This window comes from Phragmites australis, chromosome 11, assembly GCF_958298935.1.
Source record: "Phragmites australis chromosome 11, lpPhrAust1.1, whole genome shotgun sequence".
Lineage (NCBI taxonomy): Eukaryota > Viridiplantae > Streptophyta > Magnoliopsida > Poales > Poaceae > Phragmites > Phragmites australis.
Genome location: NC_084931.1, coordinates 8,982,023 through 8,995,951, shown reverse-complemented (window position 1 = coordinate 8,995,951; position 13,929 = coordinate 8,982,023). Strand labels below are relative to the sequence as shown.

Sequence of the window (13,929 nt, the reverse complement as noted above, 5' to 3'; positions counted from 1 at the left end):
CACAACAGCGAAGAAGACAAAGTCCACTGGGCCGGATTCGACGCCAAGCATCTGTGCCGTCGAAACTGCAATAGGGACAACCCCATCCTACCTCCTGATTGCCATGAATTACGTCATTGCAGATCTACGATGCAAACAAGGTTGTTACATCAGTTGCATAGATCGAAGCATGAAAACTTAACAAACTCTAACTAAATCATGAAGACAACCATATGATACTCACCTGGGTACAGTGAAAGGGATTTGACCCCCGCTGAGATCTCACTTGTCCGACGCTAATGGTGAGTGAGGACGCTTCTCAGTGCAGTGGAACACTTGGATATGACAAGTGAGGCAGAAGAACACTCCTTGTTGCTTTATATTGAGAAGAAACTAGGGGTTGTGTGTGTGGGAAGTCAAAAGACCCTAGGGAGACGAGCAGGTTGTGTGTGTGGAAAGCCAAAAGTCTCTAGGAAGACGAGCAGCTAGATTTGAAAATATTCATGAGTCTTTAAATACATATATGTACTTATAAAATCTGTCTCTGTCTGCCGATAGATACATACAGATCTTAAAAAATCATCTCTGATAATATCACAGATGGATTTTTTTTTCAAAAACCGTCTATATCTATATGATAGAAATAGATGGATTCATAAAAACTATATGTGAGTTCATTCACACCTAGAAGCTTATCTTGTTACAGATACGTTTGTCTTAGCAACTGTATGAAGATATTGCCTATGACAGATCCTGAGAAACCATCTTGTGACATATTGCCTACTTTCAATGATTCTGTGATAGTGCAAGTAGAGTATCTATGCGATCTAACTCACACATGAGCTTGCATGTACAAATATATGATGACATAAGCCATATCCGTCCAAGTAAAAGGTCTATCGAAGCTTAAACTCTCACTCAAGATCAAGGTTTTCTTATGGTATTTATGTAGATGAGTTATTTTGACCAAGGATAATTTGGCCAAAAGACTTTGGAATGGTAGCTTAAAGCGTAGTTTCTGCAATCACAACAAAAACATACAACATTTATTCTTCGAGTGTCATCTTGCTAGATCCATCTGACACATAATCACTATTGCCTTGGGAATACAGAAACCTAATAGTATGTGCCACATAATAGGTAATTGGCTGAGGAATGGGGGGAGATAATAGTAAATCTCGGGTTCTAAGTAGGACTAGCAGTCATCTTTTGGTCTATATAGATTTGCCGTAATGATATTATTTTCAATAAAAAAATCTAATATGACTTTGATGTAAGTAATTTTTAGGAGAATCTATTGGTTGTGTTTATGTATGTTGTTATAAAAGGAAACATAAAGTGAAGATATTATGAAGATATGCCATTATTTAGAGGTTGTGGCAATGCAATTCTTCACCAAGAATGGATGACCATACAACCATAGGATATGTGGTTAATGTTTTTTTCCTTTTTCTTTATGATGAAATGTTATAATAATGAATGCATGATGTATGCATCGGTTGAAGAAAAAGCTGAAACCTTTTCTTTATCTAAAAAATAAAATAAAAAACATGAGCTTGCATGTTGCGGTGATGTGGAAAAGCCTTTGTAATTGGATTGGACATTGGAGCAAGTTTTTGGCGGAGTCAGATAACTTCCGGGGGATAAGAGTTGATGCGGAGATTGTAACACAAAAGGTGACCCATATCCTGATCCTATTAGGACTTATAAAGGTGTGCAGAAATATGATTTGACCCTAGTTCAACCAGGAGAAGTGTTCTTAAGAGCTAGGCCGAAATCATGGGCACCCTAGAAGAATTGTATAGGAAGAGTAACGATTCTAGAACAGAATTCTATGTTGACGATTTGACAGAAATGTCATCCAAGAGAAATTGGACACAATAAATAGTGTGCAAGGAGATAGGAGACTATTCTTTTGTGCACGATTCTTTTGAAGGGCAGAGATCAGAGGTTCTCAAAGGTTAAAGAGGTTTGTGAGAGAGCGATATTTCCTTGTACTCCTTAGAGGTTGTGCATTTTTTCTGAAGCGATTTCCAGCTTCGCCAAAGCTTTTGTTCTTCTCATGGTTACTTCATCGACGCTATTTTGGTTTTCTATAAAAGACTCAGTCCACTTTGTTCCTTATATCGTGCACACGCTCATATATGGTCTTAGGATCTCATATTCGAATTAGGGGTATCAAAGTCACTCGTTAAATCGCGTCTGAATCTAGTAAAATAGGCAAGTAAAAGAATACCATGTGTGACTTGAAGGTCTGCTGCAAAATTGGATGGATGGGTGGGCATGCGGCCGAGCGAACAAAAACCGTGCACAATCTTAACCGTCAGTAAAAGGTATACTTTACGCACAACTTAGGTCTAACAAATGGCGTTAGCAAACTCTTGCCGACATGGCCCCAGCAATAATTTGTCACTGAAATCACAATGCTGCTTTTGTGTGATCAAGCTAACATTGCAGCCTTTCAATGTCAGGCACACATGTCCTTCATTCATGGTATTTAGGACGACAGTACATTGTTCGGCTCATGTTACTATTTGGTTCCAGCAGCTCCTTTTTGTTAGGGTGCTACATTGTGGTTGATCATTGCTTAGAAATGACGGGATTGCTATGGTTTTTTCCCCCTGAAGCTGGACTTCGAAAGTTTAGATATGAAGGAACCATCATGTACTCCGGATCCGAAGTCCAACCCCGTTTGAAAGGTGGGAACATTCTGACTCGTGTTTCGTGTTTCAGACGGGATTTGTACAGATTACTCAGGTCTCTTTTCCTGCAATCCACGTAAAAATTGGTCTCCTGTTTCAGACGGGATTTGTACGGATTCCTTAGATTTCTGAGTCTCAAGGCGCCTTTGTTTTCGTTCTGTTAACTACGTCGAAACTAATCGAAATCTTGTTGTTGTACCTTGGGTATGCCATGCGAGCATGTTTGATTCGTTTGGCCAATGTGTCAGGTCACAAGACGGGGGAAACGAGAAACGTCGGCAGCACATGCATCACAGTTCACACCAGTAACCACTGCCGTCCTCTTCTGCTAACCACCATGCTCACCAACCACTGAAAGTAAGAGTATGTTACAGCAGCTACCCCGACCGACTGGTACTTGGCCAAGCATGGCTCGTACAACAGCAGCAGCTCGAGCTGGTGATCGGAGAATATGCTCGCCTTAATCACCCAAAATAGCTGCATCTCAAGACTTGGCAAGAACTTCTCAACTGCATTTTGCAAGAGACATCTCGTCTTGCATTCTGCAGCAACATTTCTAATTTACAAATCAAACAACATTATCTTACAATTGACACTGACTGAATCGAATCCAAGAAATTAGTAATTTGATATTCCGAGTGCTACCAACCCGACTGATGAGACTGTCAGATCTTGGCCCAGCAGTAGTAGTGAGCTTCGGCGGTCAGCAGCGGAAGCCGAGCACGCGGCCGTCAGCGGGCGAGACGCCAATGCGGCACACCTTGGCGGCCTCGACGTGGTGGGTGAACACCCGCAGCACGGTGACCTTCCCCTTCACCACCAGCAGCGAGTCCACCTCCATCACCGGCAGCGCCTGCTGTTCCACCAGCGCCACGACGGCCGGGGAGGGGCCGGAGGCGGGGACGGAGATGGTGGCCGGCTGCGCGGAGGAGGGGCCGGAGACGGCGAAGGCGGGGATGGTGAAGCTGGTGGCCATGTACTGCGTGCGGCCGCCGTCGATCTGGCCCGCGGGGATGTACATGGAGCCGACCTCGCCGCCGGCGTAGGCGACGTGGAGGGAGCTGTCGTAGTGCGCGAGCGGGGAGCGGTTGGGATTGCGCACGGAGGCGAGCTGCTGGAAGGTGAAGGCGACGGTGCCGTTGGCCACGGCGAAGGCGGGCAGCTGCACGGCCGTCACGGCGATGGTCGGCGCGCGGGCCCGGAAGAGGAGGAACAGCGCCGCCGCCGCGCCGCCGGCCGCGAGGAGGAGGAAGAGCAGCGCCACGACGCAGGACGCCGCTGCGGACGAGGAGGAGCCGGCGCGCGCGGCGTTGTAGTACTGCGGCGGCCCCGGTGCCGATCTGGCCATGCCCGGCGAGCCGGCGGGCGAGCGAATCTTGGCGGGTTCTTGCTTCTTGGTGGTGAGGGGAGGGGAGGGGAGGGGAGGGGAGCGAGGCCGAGGGAGTGGGAGGCGGGTCACACGCGCTCGAAAGCGACGGGAGCGGTCTGCGCCTGTGCGCATACAAGCAGCAGGAATGGAAGCGAGCAAGCATCCGTCACCTTCGATCCGTTGAAATACCATTCATGCCCTCGTCGCCGTTCGTCGTGCCGCCGCTGGTTGGATTCGCCCACCGTGCCGCCGGGTCCGTTCGCCTCGCTGGATGTCCCTATCATAACGTTTCACTTTACCTGTAGATAAAATGGAACGGCTAAATAAAATTGACCGGCAAATCCGCCAATCTGGTAACCGGAAATGCTAGATATATCTCTGATTCTTCTGTGGAATTTTTCAAATAAGTTTTGAATTTTGGCATGATTTTCTCTGAAAACTTGCACAAGATATCCCTAATCAATTAAATGTCACACATGCATATGACAACAAAGTAAGAATACAATATCACAACTTTGTAGCACATTAGATAGCTTCGTTACATCCAACGTCATAGTGATACAAAGACTTCACCAAACTCGGATAGGTCCGAAAAAGCAATGGGAGCACTTACTGGATTTTTCAAATGTCCACAACAAGCTTGACATAGTTTATTTTACGGCAATGCACATTTAGTGTAAAAGTCTATCCATGGAGCCAATATTCATCTAATGTGCCATTGCATGTACAGACAATGATCTCAATATATGTTTTCCAAAAAAATTCGTTCATTAGCAAAATAACCGGAACTCATGAAATTCAGATTTTTCATTCTGAATTTATGTTAAAACGGTTTTAAAATTTGAAAAATTCAAATCTTTAGACCATTTGTTTTATTTAAACTACACAGTCTCTAGCCCGTTGGTAATACTCTGTGCGCTTGAGAGAGGAAGGTTCTGTGTTCCATCCATGCTCCACAACTTTATTATCTCAATGACAGATGTGGGCCCTTCTGGTCAGTGATGAAGAATTAGTGAAAAGAATATGGTGCAAGGTGGGACTAAAGTGGATGTGTTGTGTACATGAGGACTTCACCATTGTGCTACACACCTAAGCTGGTTTATCTTAGGGGGCATTCCACCTATATTAACAAAAGAAAATTCAAAATTTGACTGAATTTTTTTGCCCCGTATGTTTTTTATCGGGACCCGCTGATAGTGGTGAATGCAACGGAGTCAGGTATGAGACGCATCCACCTCTCTCTTCTTCTTCCTCCTCTTCCTCTTCTTCTTTCTCTCTCTTTTTTTCTTTCTTTTCCTCATCTATGGCAAAAACAAAACTTGCGGAGACTTAGGGGGTTTCCATGTGGGGATATATATATAAAATATTTGACTTAGGGGGTTTCCATGTGGGGATATATATATAAAATATTTGCAAAATTACATAGCCGTTTCAAAAATTTGCATCAATAGGCTACAGTCGTCCGTTCATCGAACGAGAGCAAGGTGTCACCCGAACGGGCTACACCTTACGGGCCCCGTCGGTCAAAAATTAAAATTTGCGATGACGTGCCACATGTCGCCTGTTCACCAGGCGAGACTAAGGTATCGCTCGGTGAACAGGTGACATCAAGGTGTCACCCAATGAATGGGCAGCACCTTGTTGTGGTTGAATTTAATTTAATTTGCATCAGAATAGGCATCTATGCGTCACAATTTTTTTTATTGTCGATTCATCTAGTACCATTAGATGTTTGTACGATATTTTGGATACCCAGATTTGACGAAAACAGAAAGCTGAACACGGTGATTTTAATGTGAACTGCTACACACGGTGGCATGTACGGTACACGATCATTCTAACATAAATAAGTACCAGTCTAAACCTATCATGCTTTAGGGAATGTAAACAACAGGATTACAACATCTAATCTACTGAGTGCAACGTGGGTACTTTTCCTTCCTCGCTACTTCCAGTCTTGCCTCACGCACTCGTGCCCTCTCGCGCTTCCTCTCCCTCTCCACCTCATAGGCCACTGCCATCATACGGTTATGCTCCTCCCTCATCTTCTGTTGTTCCTCTTGAATGCATTTGCGCGTAGCCTCCCTCCTCTCACCGGTTTCCATCTCATGGAAGCGTCTCCAAATGATGCGGTACAGAGTGTGAAGGAGGAACACATCCGCTTCGAACTTCTCAGTATCCAGTCAATGTAAGAAGTTACATAGTGATGACGGCGACTGCAATGAAGACTAAAATATTAAGCGGTAAATCTTAGTTGTTTTGGAGTAGTTTGGTTAGAAGTTATTATCTAGCGGTGGGAGCTAACATTGGCGCTTCACTGGGTAGATCGTACTCATAGTTGCGACACATGAAGAACCTCCTTCTATAGGTGTAGGAGAACTTCGATGACTTCATGACCCTACAAAGGTCTTCACACAACATATGGGTACTTTGACCCTATTAGGCGTAGTATCCAGCAAGTATTTCTTGGGGAAAGATCGGATGCCATTTTCGTCGGAGTTGTGGAGGTTGAGGGTAGTGGTTTGGTTCTATATGTGGCCATGAGATCATCTATTTATACAACGTATTCGTGCTGGTGCATGGACTAAGTCCACAAAAATCAGTCATGGGAAAACAATTGATTTTACAGTAAGGTGTGATCATATCAACTGAAAAGCCTACTTTTGAAAAGCCCATATATGAAAAAGGCTACTTCTAAAAAACCTACTTCCAAAAAGCCTACTTTTGAAAAGCTTACATCTGAAAAGACTAGATCTGAAAAAGGTTGGTCTGAAAAGGTTATTGATGAGAAGGCTAATTATGAAAAGACTTGGTCTGATAAGTCTAGGCCGAAAATAAAAATGGAGTGTATGTTTACTAATGTGACCACTTGTATCTAGAAACTGAAGTCACAATGATCAACAGAGGCTAGGGGTGGGAGGGGACGAGGAAGGAGGGGGGTGAGATGGGAGGGTTCGTTTAGTCCAACTGAGTACGAGGAGCCTTTCAACAACTTTCCTTTGTAAGATATGAATGATTTTTATCCTCCAAATCACCTAAGGATTTACGAGTACCTGAATGAGCCTTGACCCAAGTGCTCCCATAGATACAATTGTGTCTTTTAGATGTATGATGGGAGCATTCATGGGGGGCATCGATTCTTCCAATGTCATCTTGGTAGGGTGAGAACTATATCACCATGATCATCCGTATCATTTTTTGAAAACATTATACATTGTGATCTTCACATTTCTGCAAGCCTCTGACAACGACCACGACAACTTACAGTACACGAGATGGGTTGATCCACTTGTTCTGCATCATATCCAAGATTATGTCCACTACCTGCGACACCAAATCTTCAACTTGTAGAGGGAGGTGAAGAAAGTGCCAAGTCCTCCTGTAATACACCTGAAAGATCCTTCTGTATGTATCGATCTATGGTGCACCTGCCAGTGCCACAATAGGGATGCTCCTCCTCCTCTGTTAGCGCAATACAATGGTGGATATTATTGGGACTCAGGAGCCTCATCGCAGTTTATTCTAAGTCAATACGATAAGAACCACTATTAGGATGATGTTGTTATTTGTGTATTATTCCATCGATCTTCGCCCTTTTACATTCCTTAAGGCATATTAGGTGAAACTCCGGTACACCACTACGGGTATCGTATATACCATTGTACGTTAGGTCGATGTGTTTATTATGATTGTTATGGAATGCTCGTGGTATGACTCTATGATCCAAATAGAATCACAGAATAAAAACATGGTACATGAAAGATATTATGACACTAACAATAACATAGTAACATAAAAAAAGTAACATTCACTGATATTAACATAGTACCATAACACCGACAATAACATAGCACCATAAAACTAATAATAATATAGTAACCTATAGGTTACGTCCCCTCATGGGGATGGCCCCCTGGTCGCATCCGCCATCAGAACCCTACGCCTTTTCGCTCGCACCAGGTGAGATGAGTACATGAGCGCTTCAGATGGAACGATCACCCGCGTAGGTTGTCCATCAAGTGGTGGAGTGGCGTAGTCATCCTAGGAGGTTTGTGTCCTCATAAGTGACACACCAGATAGTTGCAACGCACAAAGCTCATCAGTCTATCCAAAGATGTAGGAGTACGCAAGGACCTGAGTACTGTCCCTAAGGAGCATCTCCATATAGCTACCATGTGCCTCTATGTCTTCGAGATCATCGATATCTACACATAGAACAATGAAGAAAACATGCTAGCACTGATAAAGCATGATATACGTAACAATTGGTGAATGAAATTTGGGTACGCGCGGTGTGCTTGCACATTGGACCAAGTCGGATGTCCAACCAAACTAAGTTAGAGAAACAAAAAGGATAATATTTGTATCTGCCAACTAGGAAACCAAATTTTGCTAAAGTTTTAGAAATTTCAGAGGTGAACGAAATTGATATATTCCAACCCAATCAAATTTGAACAAAGTTAGTCAAATGTAACCAAAATTTAATTTTGACATGAACAAAATTTCTAAAATTTTGGTAATTCCAATAAATTCCAAATGTGAATGAATTTTATACGCACCAAAATAAAAATTCTTGTCATTAAAGGTGTAGGATATTTGCATACAACTCGATCGAGTAGATATCTAAATGTGGATTCGAATTCAAACTATCCGATTCGTATTCATATTCGTATTAAAGGATAATTGGATCTATATTCATATTCGAATTAAAATATAGATAGCAATGTGAAATATTTACTATCTGAGTCATATATGATATGTTTCCACCCTTATGTGGGACCTCCCCTCGGTCGGCGTCTGTAACCTCTCTGGTGTAGGCGATCATGCTCCACGATACCATGTCATCGTGGGTCTCGGTGAGCATGATCCACCCGAATAACCACATGAGGTACACCACCTCTAAGTGGTGAGAGACATCCTCGTCGCCTGCTAGTGGGTGGATGTTGTCCGCCTGTCGAAGAAGATACAATTACAAATATGTTTGTCAGTTAGTAACATAAAGGATATGACAAAATAGTACATGACGGGTGTACCAAAAACTGAACGAGAAAGGTCTTCATCGAGCCGTGCTTCTCAGACCCTAGAAAAGCCTTGAACGGGGCTATATCGTCACTCTGTTGAACGATGAAGAAGTGTCCCAGTAAGTCGTCGTGTCATTCCACGCCCACGTCCCGTGCTCCAACAACAACACCTTCTCAAGGCAAGCCCATCAGTAGGGATACGTCCTCAAGCATGGGCGCCACCTTGCCGCACGGGAGGTGGAACTTGTGCGTCTTGGGACGTCACCTACCAACAAGGGCCATGAGCAGGGTCATGTCGTAGTTGAACTGCATGGTTGCCTCCAAGCCCCCAACAAAGCTTCACCTCCACCATCCGACATAGTGGAAGAAGTCCAACAACACGCAACCTACAAATTAAATACAGTTAGCGAGCAATAGCGATAATAAGTCGTATAAAATGTTACATTCAAATGGTACAAACCTCAAGATCTAGCATGCGTCAACCTAACCCTGTTTGTGTCATAGAGAAGAGCCCACTTCTCCTTGACTCTTTCTCAATCCACTCACTAAATAACCTAGTAGATGACCCAATCATCTGTGTTATAGCATCTTCATTTTTCGTTTGCAGGGACTCAAGTGGTACTGGTTTGTCCTTTGGTCTCCTCGAGAGCCTCTGTGAACGCTCCTGTGTTTGCTTGTTTGTCAACTCATCCAGTGTCTTTCAAGGATCATCAAACTTTTGTTACTGGTTCTGACCGCACAACTGCTTGAACATGTTCATGAGGTTCTTGTTCTTGAATTGTCAGAAAAATTTTACACCAAAATGCCTCATGCATCACCTACTTTACAGATATCACCACACATGTCCCATCACGCAATCGTCTGTCCCATTCTGCAGATCCTGAATAGCCTTCAGCATCCTTGCATGCTGGTCAAGTATAAGGCACACGTTCAACCGAGCATCCACAATTGTCATCTTGACATGATACAGGAACCAATACCAATTGTTAGTATTCTCATTCTCCACAAATGCAAACACTAATAGTAGTACTTGGTTGTTCCTATTAACCCTAATAGTAGTTAGGATTTGTCCCTTGTACATGCCGGTAAGAAAAGTACCGTTAATATAGAGAATATACTGATAATGCTCGAAAGCTTTGATACATGGTCCTAATACGAAGAAGCATCGCTTTAGGACATACTTACTGGTTGAGACATCGTCATTACCCTCATACTCATCACACTCTTCCTTATCACCCTCCTCCTTCACGTACCCCTACCCTGTATCTCCTTAATTGCCTTCTTATTCTTCATTGCACAAGCAACATAGGTGTCCAACCTCTTTGCATAATATCATGCAGGTATATCATCTAGACTTAATCTTTCCTGAGCGGGTACACCTTCTAGTACACACCATCTTTCATATGGTTGCACATAATACTAATAGTCATCTCTTAAACCTCGACGTCTATTTTAAAATCCCGCATCAACTAGGCGTGCAAGTGTACGAGACTCTTCTATATAGGTTTGGAGATACCCTTTTCATTGACTCAAATATAGAAAGTACTACCACTTCTAGACCATAGAATATATCATTGTCTTCATAAAAAATCATATGTCACTTATCCAACATACATACCAACCATCGACAAAAAACCCTAAATTATTGCGATATAACATAAAAATTACGCAAAAATATATTTATAATAATGCAATATTCATTAAAAAAATATAGACCAACAGTTAACCTACATTGCAACAAAATATCCTCGAGTCGCTACATCAAACACCTCTAAATCATATATTTACTACCTTAGCTATGTCTATACTATGTCTAAATTCTATATCTAATACTTAACATATGTCTAAATACTATATCTAATTGCTAAAATATACGTACAAATATAATCTAATTGCTAAGCTATGTCTAACCTTAATTCTAAACCTAGATCTACATTCTAATTTACATCTAGTAGATATTTGGCTGGGTTTGTAAAAAAAATTATAGATCTAACCTCTAACCTATATTAAAATCTAGTAATAATAACTATCTTATCGGATTTGTAAAAAAATAATAATAAAAAAATACCTCCAGTCTCCGGCAGGACTTCGCCTCAACTTTCTCCTCCCTCTCCCCTCTCCCCCCCTCTCTCGCGGCTCGGTTGGAAAGAAATGAGGCGCCGTCGATAGGGCTGTTGCGTCCGTTTTTTATACACAAAAGATCTTATCTAAACAGTGGACGACACCTTTTGGATGCGCTCACCACCGTTTAGTGAGCGAGACCCCACGTCACCATAATTTTTAATTTTTGATCGATGAGACCGACAAGTGCGTTCATTCAAGCGAGACAATATTTGTGCGGATGAAGAGACAACTATAGATTATTGTTACTATATATATATATCTTAAAAAGTGAGATTTATATCTACGACCTTTATTGGAGGCAGATTACGAATGCATGCACGTGCTCAAACGCGGGCCGACTCAGAACGCCCGCGCCCTGCGTGTGCCGTCCTGGCCAACGGAGCCAGCGCTCGGATGCTCGCGCAGATATAGATTTGGGAGTAGTCTTTATGAGCTTTGTCCTGAAAGGGTGTATATATATTCGCTTCCGGGGCTGGAGCTCCCTCCCTGGTGGACCCGGTCTGCCGCGGGTAAAGTGAAGGATGGTCCGGATATCATACCTGTCAGTTCAAAGAGGTGTGCCAATGCGCGTGAATGGGCTGCGGGGACTGGCTGGTGTGGGCCGGAGAAACGAGAGTCGAGAGTCGCCGCGACAAGATGCAGCCCGTGCTGTGCTTCGCACCTTTGCAGTTGATTCCGAATAAATTTTAGTCGCCTGGTGATTAGTGATTCTGTTTTTCTTTTTCGTAGCTCAACATATGCATATCATAGTAGCAAGGATGTTGCAATGATACAATCACAAAGTTGAGATTGTGCTAGCTTTTACATGCTGATCAGAACCTCATCCAACCGGAACTTCTTGAATTTTAGCATGTCATGCAAACTACAGATGCACAATTTAGCCACCACTTCTATAGCCACCACAGACACGGAGTTGTACTTCATTATATTGCTCGAATATTCCCTGCTCAGCATGTATGATTTTGCTCCCTTTTTTCCCCCTTTACGAGAACAATCTCTTTCTAGAAAAGAATAACAACAAATGTAAGAGGAGATTTGAAAACTGCAGCCAAAGATGGTATATAGATGACTGTGACTCCTAGAACTCTGCTGGTGTCTACAAATCCAATGGATGAAACAAATCAAATTGATCTTCTTCCTCCTGGCTCCTGCAATGATGCAGTTAGTCAACTAGTAGCGCGGAAACCTTGCTTTGACGCTACAATTGAATTACTCGGTATGGTACAGACGGAGGCAAGATGTTGGTCCATTTACATCTTTGGCAACTAGAAAATAAACATGCAGTGGTGATCACTTTCTCTATCTACTTAGTAGTCAGTAGGTGTAATCACTCAGGTAAATACAGATTTTGCAGAACTGCAAATGTACATATTGTCCTCTCTATAAAGAAACATCATCAATGGAGAAGTATGTAGATGCGTTCACATCATTATGTGCACATATACTTGGGAAATTTTATTTTCGCACTCGATTACATGGTATATACATTTAATGTTCAACGATCTTCCATTGTAGATGTATAGAATGCTCAAGGCATGTGTTTCTTTCCTCCCAAATAATCGTCAGAATTTCCCTGCAAAATGCAAGCCTCTGTCATGTTACTGAATCGTGCAGGAGAAACAAAAGAATGCAAAATGTACATTACTACAAGCCAAAATCACTTTCCGAGTAACAAAGGAACCTCGTATACTTGGCTTCGAATTGAGAAGCTCAATGTCGAATAGTAGAGCTTTGTCTATCAAGCCTTGATTCCGCAGAACGAAATCATCAAGAGCTCTTAGTCCCTGGAAGACATATATTAGATGTTCAATGTGATTTAATCAACAACTGACAAAGATAACTTGTTAAATAAGGCAAAACTTACCGAGAATGTTGTTGATTTTGGACCCAACTTGTTGTAGTCATTATCCTGAAGTGTGTGAGCCCTTCAATAGTACACTTGCAGGTTACAATATTAGAGATCAACTTATCCCAAAACCATGTCTCAGGAAATGGACAGCACCTTACCTCCTAACAACTCCTGGAGTCATGCCCCTTATAGCCTCCTCAAAAGCTGGTATGACCTATATTATTGAAAATGCTATTTGTTACAAAGGTATTGACAATAATCTGCTACAGAGTTCTGTTTGGTAAAATCTGTGACAAAGCTATGAAACATTTGCTATATTTTCTGTAAAAACGACAACATCTGTTTGGTAATTGATATTCTAAACGTTTGTAACCAATGTTGTCAGAAAGGCCCTGGTATCAGTCCCATAGCATCCCATAGCATGGTGTATGGACATGTCAATATAACACACTATCGAAAGTGATAGATAGTATACGCGACGAACTAGGTGATCAGTACTGCCGAAACTAGTGAATTACCTGATCCAAGCTTACACTTGAAGAAGTCTTTGTCATCACCCTGCATTTTTCGATTTTAGAATGATGCATCAGTCAAATGGAAGAAATAATTCAGTAGGAAAACAAATATGCACACAGGTACCCCTTATGGTACACCATTGATAGTGTATTTAGATGTGTGCTACACCATTACAAATTTGAATCAAGATATAAGCCCGTGCAACAGATTATCCTAACAAGCTATATATTACACAACTCAAACGCGACTGAAAGAAAAAAGAAAGAGCGGCAACACATTATAACTGTAGAAAGACCGACAAAAACCTGTTTCCTTCTAGTTGCCAAACCCGTGCTTCCATCTTTATCTGATTCAGCAAGTCGACGGTGT

At 42.4% G+C, this 13,929-nt stretch overlaps 1 protein-coding gene across 1 annotated transcript; it reads right to left on the bottom strand.

Annotated features, from left to right (window-relative positions):
- Positions 1-3,120: 3,120 nt before the first annotated feature.
- Positions 3,121-4,376, bottom strand: LOC133885180 (uncharacterized). Its single transcript, XM_062324845.1, has one exon. The coding sequence runs from the start codon at positions 4,240-4,242 to the stop codon at positions 3,385-3,387; it is 858 nt and encodes a 285-aa protein (XP_062180829.1). The 5' UTR covers positions 4,243-4,376; the 3' UTR covers positions 3,121-3,384.
- Positions 4,377-13,929: the final 9,553 nt, after the last annotated feature.

Bases quoted from the DNA above. Each gene is read 5' to 3' on its own strand.
- LOC133885180 (XM_062324845.1), bottom strand. From the start codon at position 4,242: ATGGTATTTCAACGGATCGAAGGTGACGGATGCTTGCTCGCTTCCATT.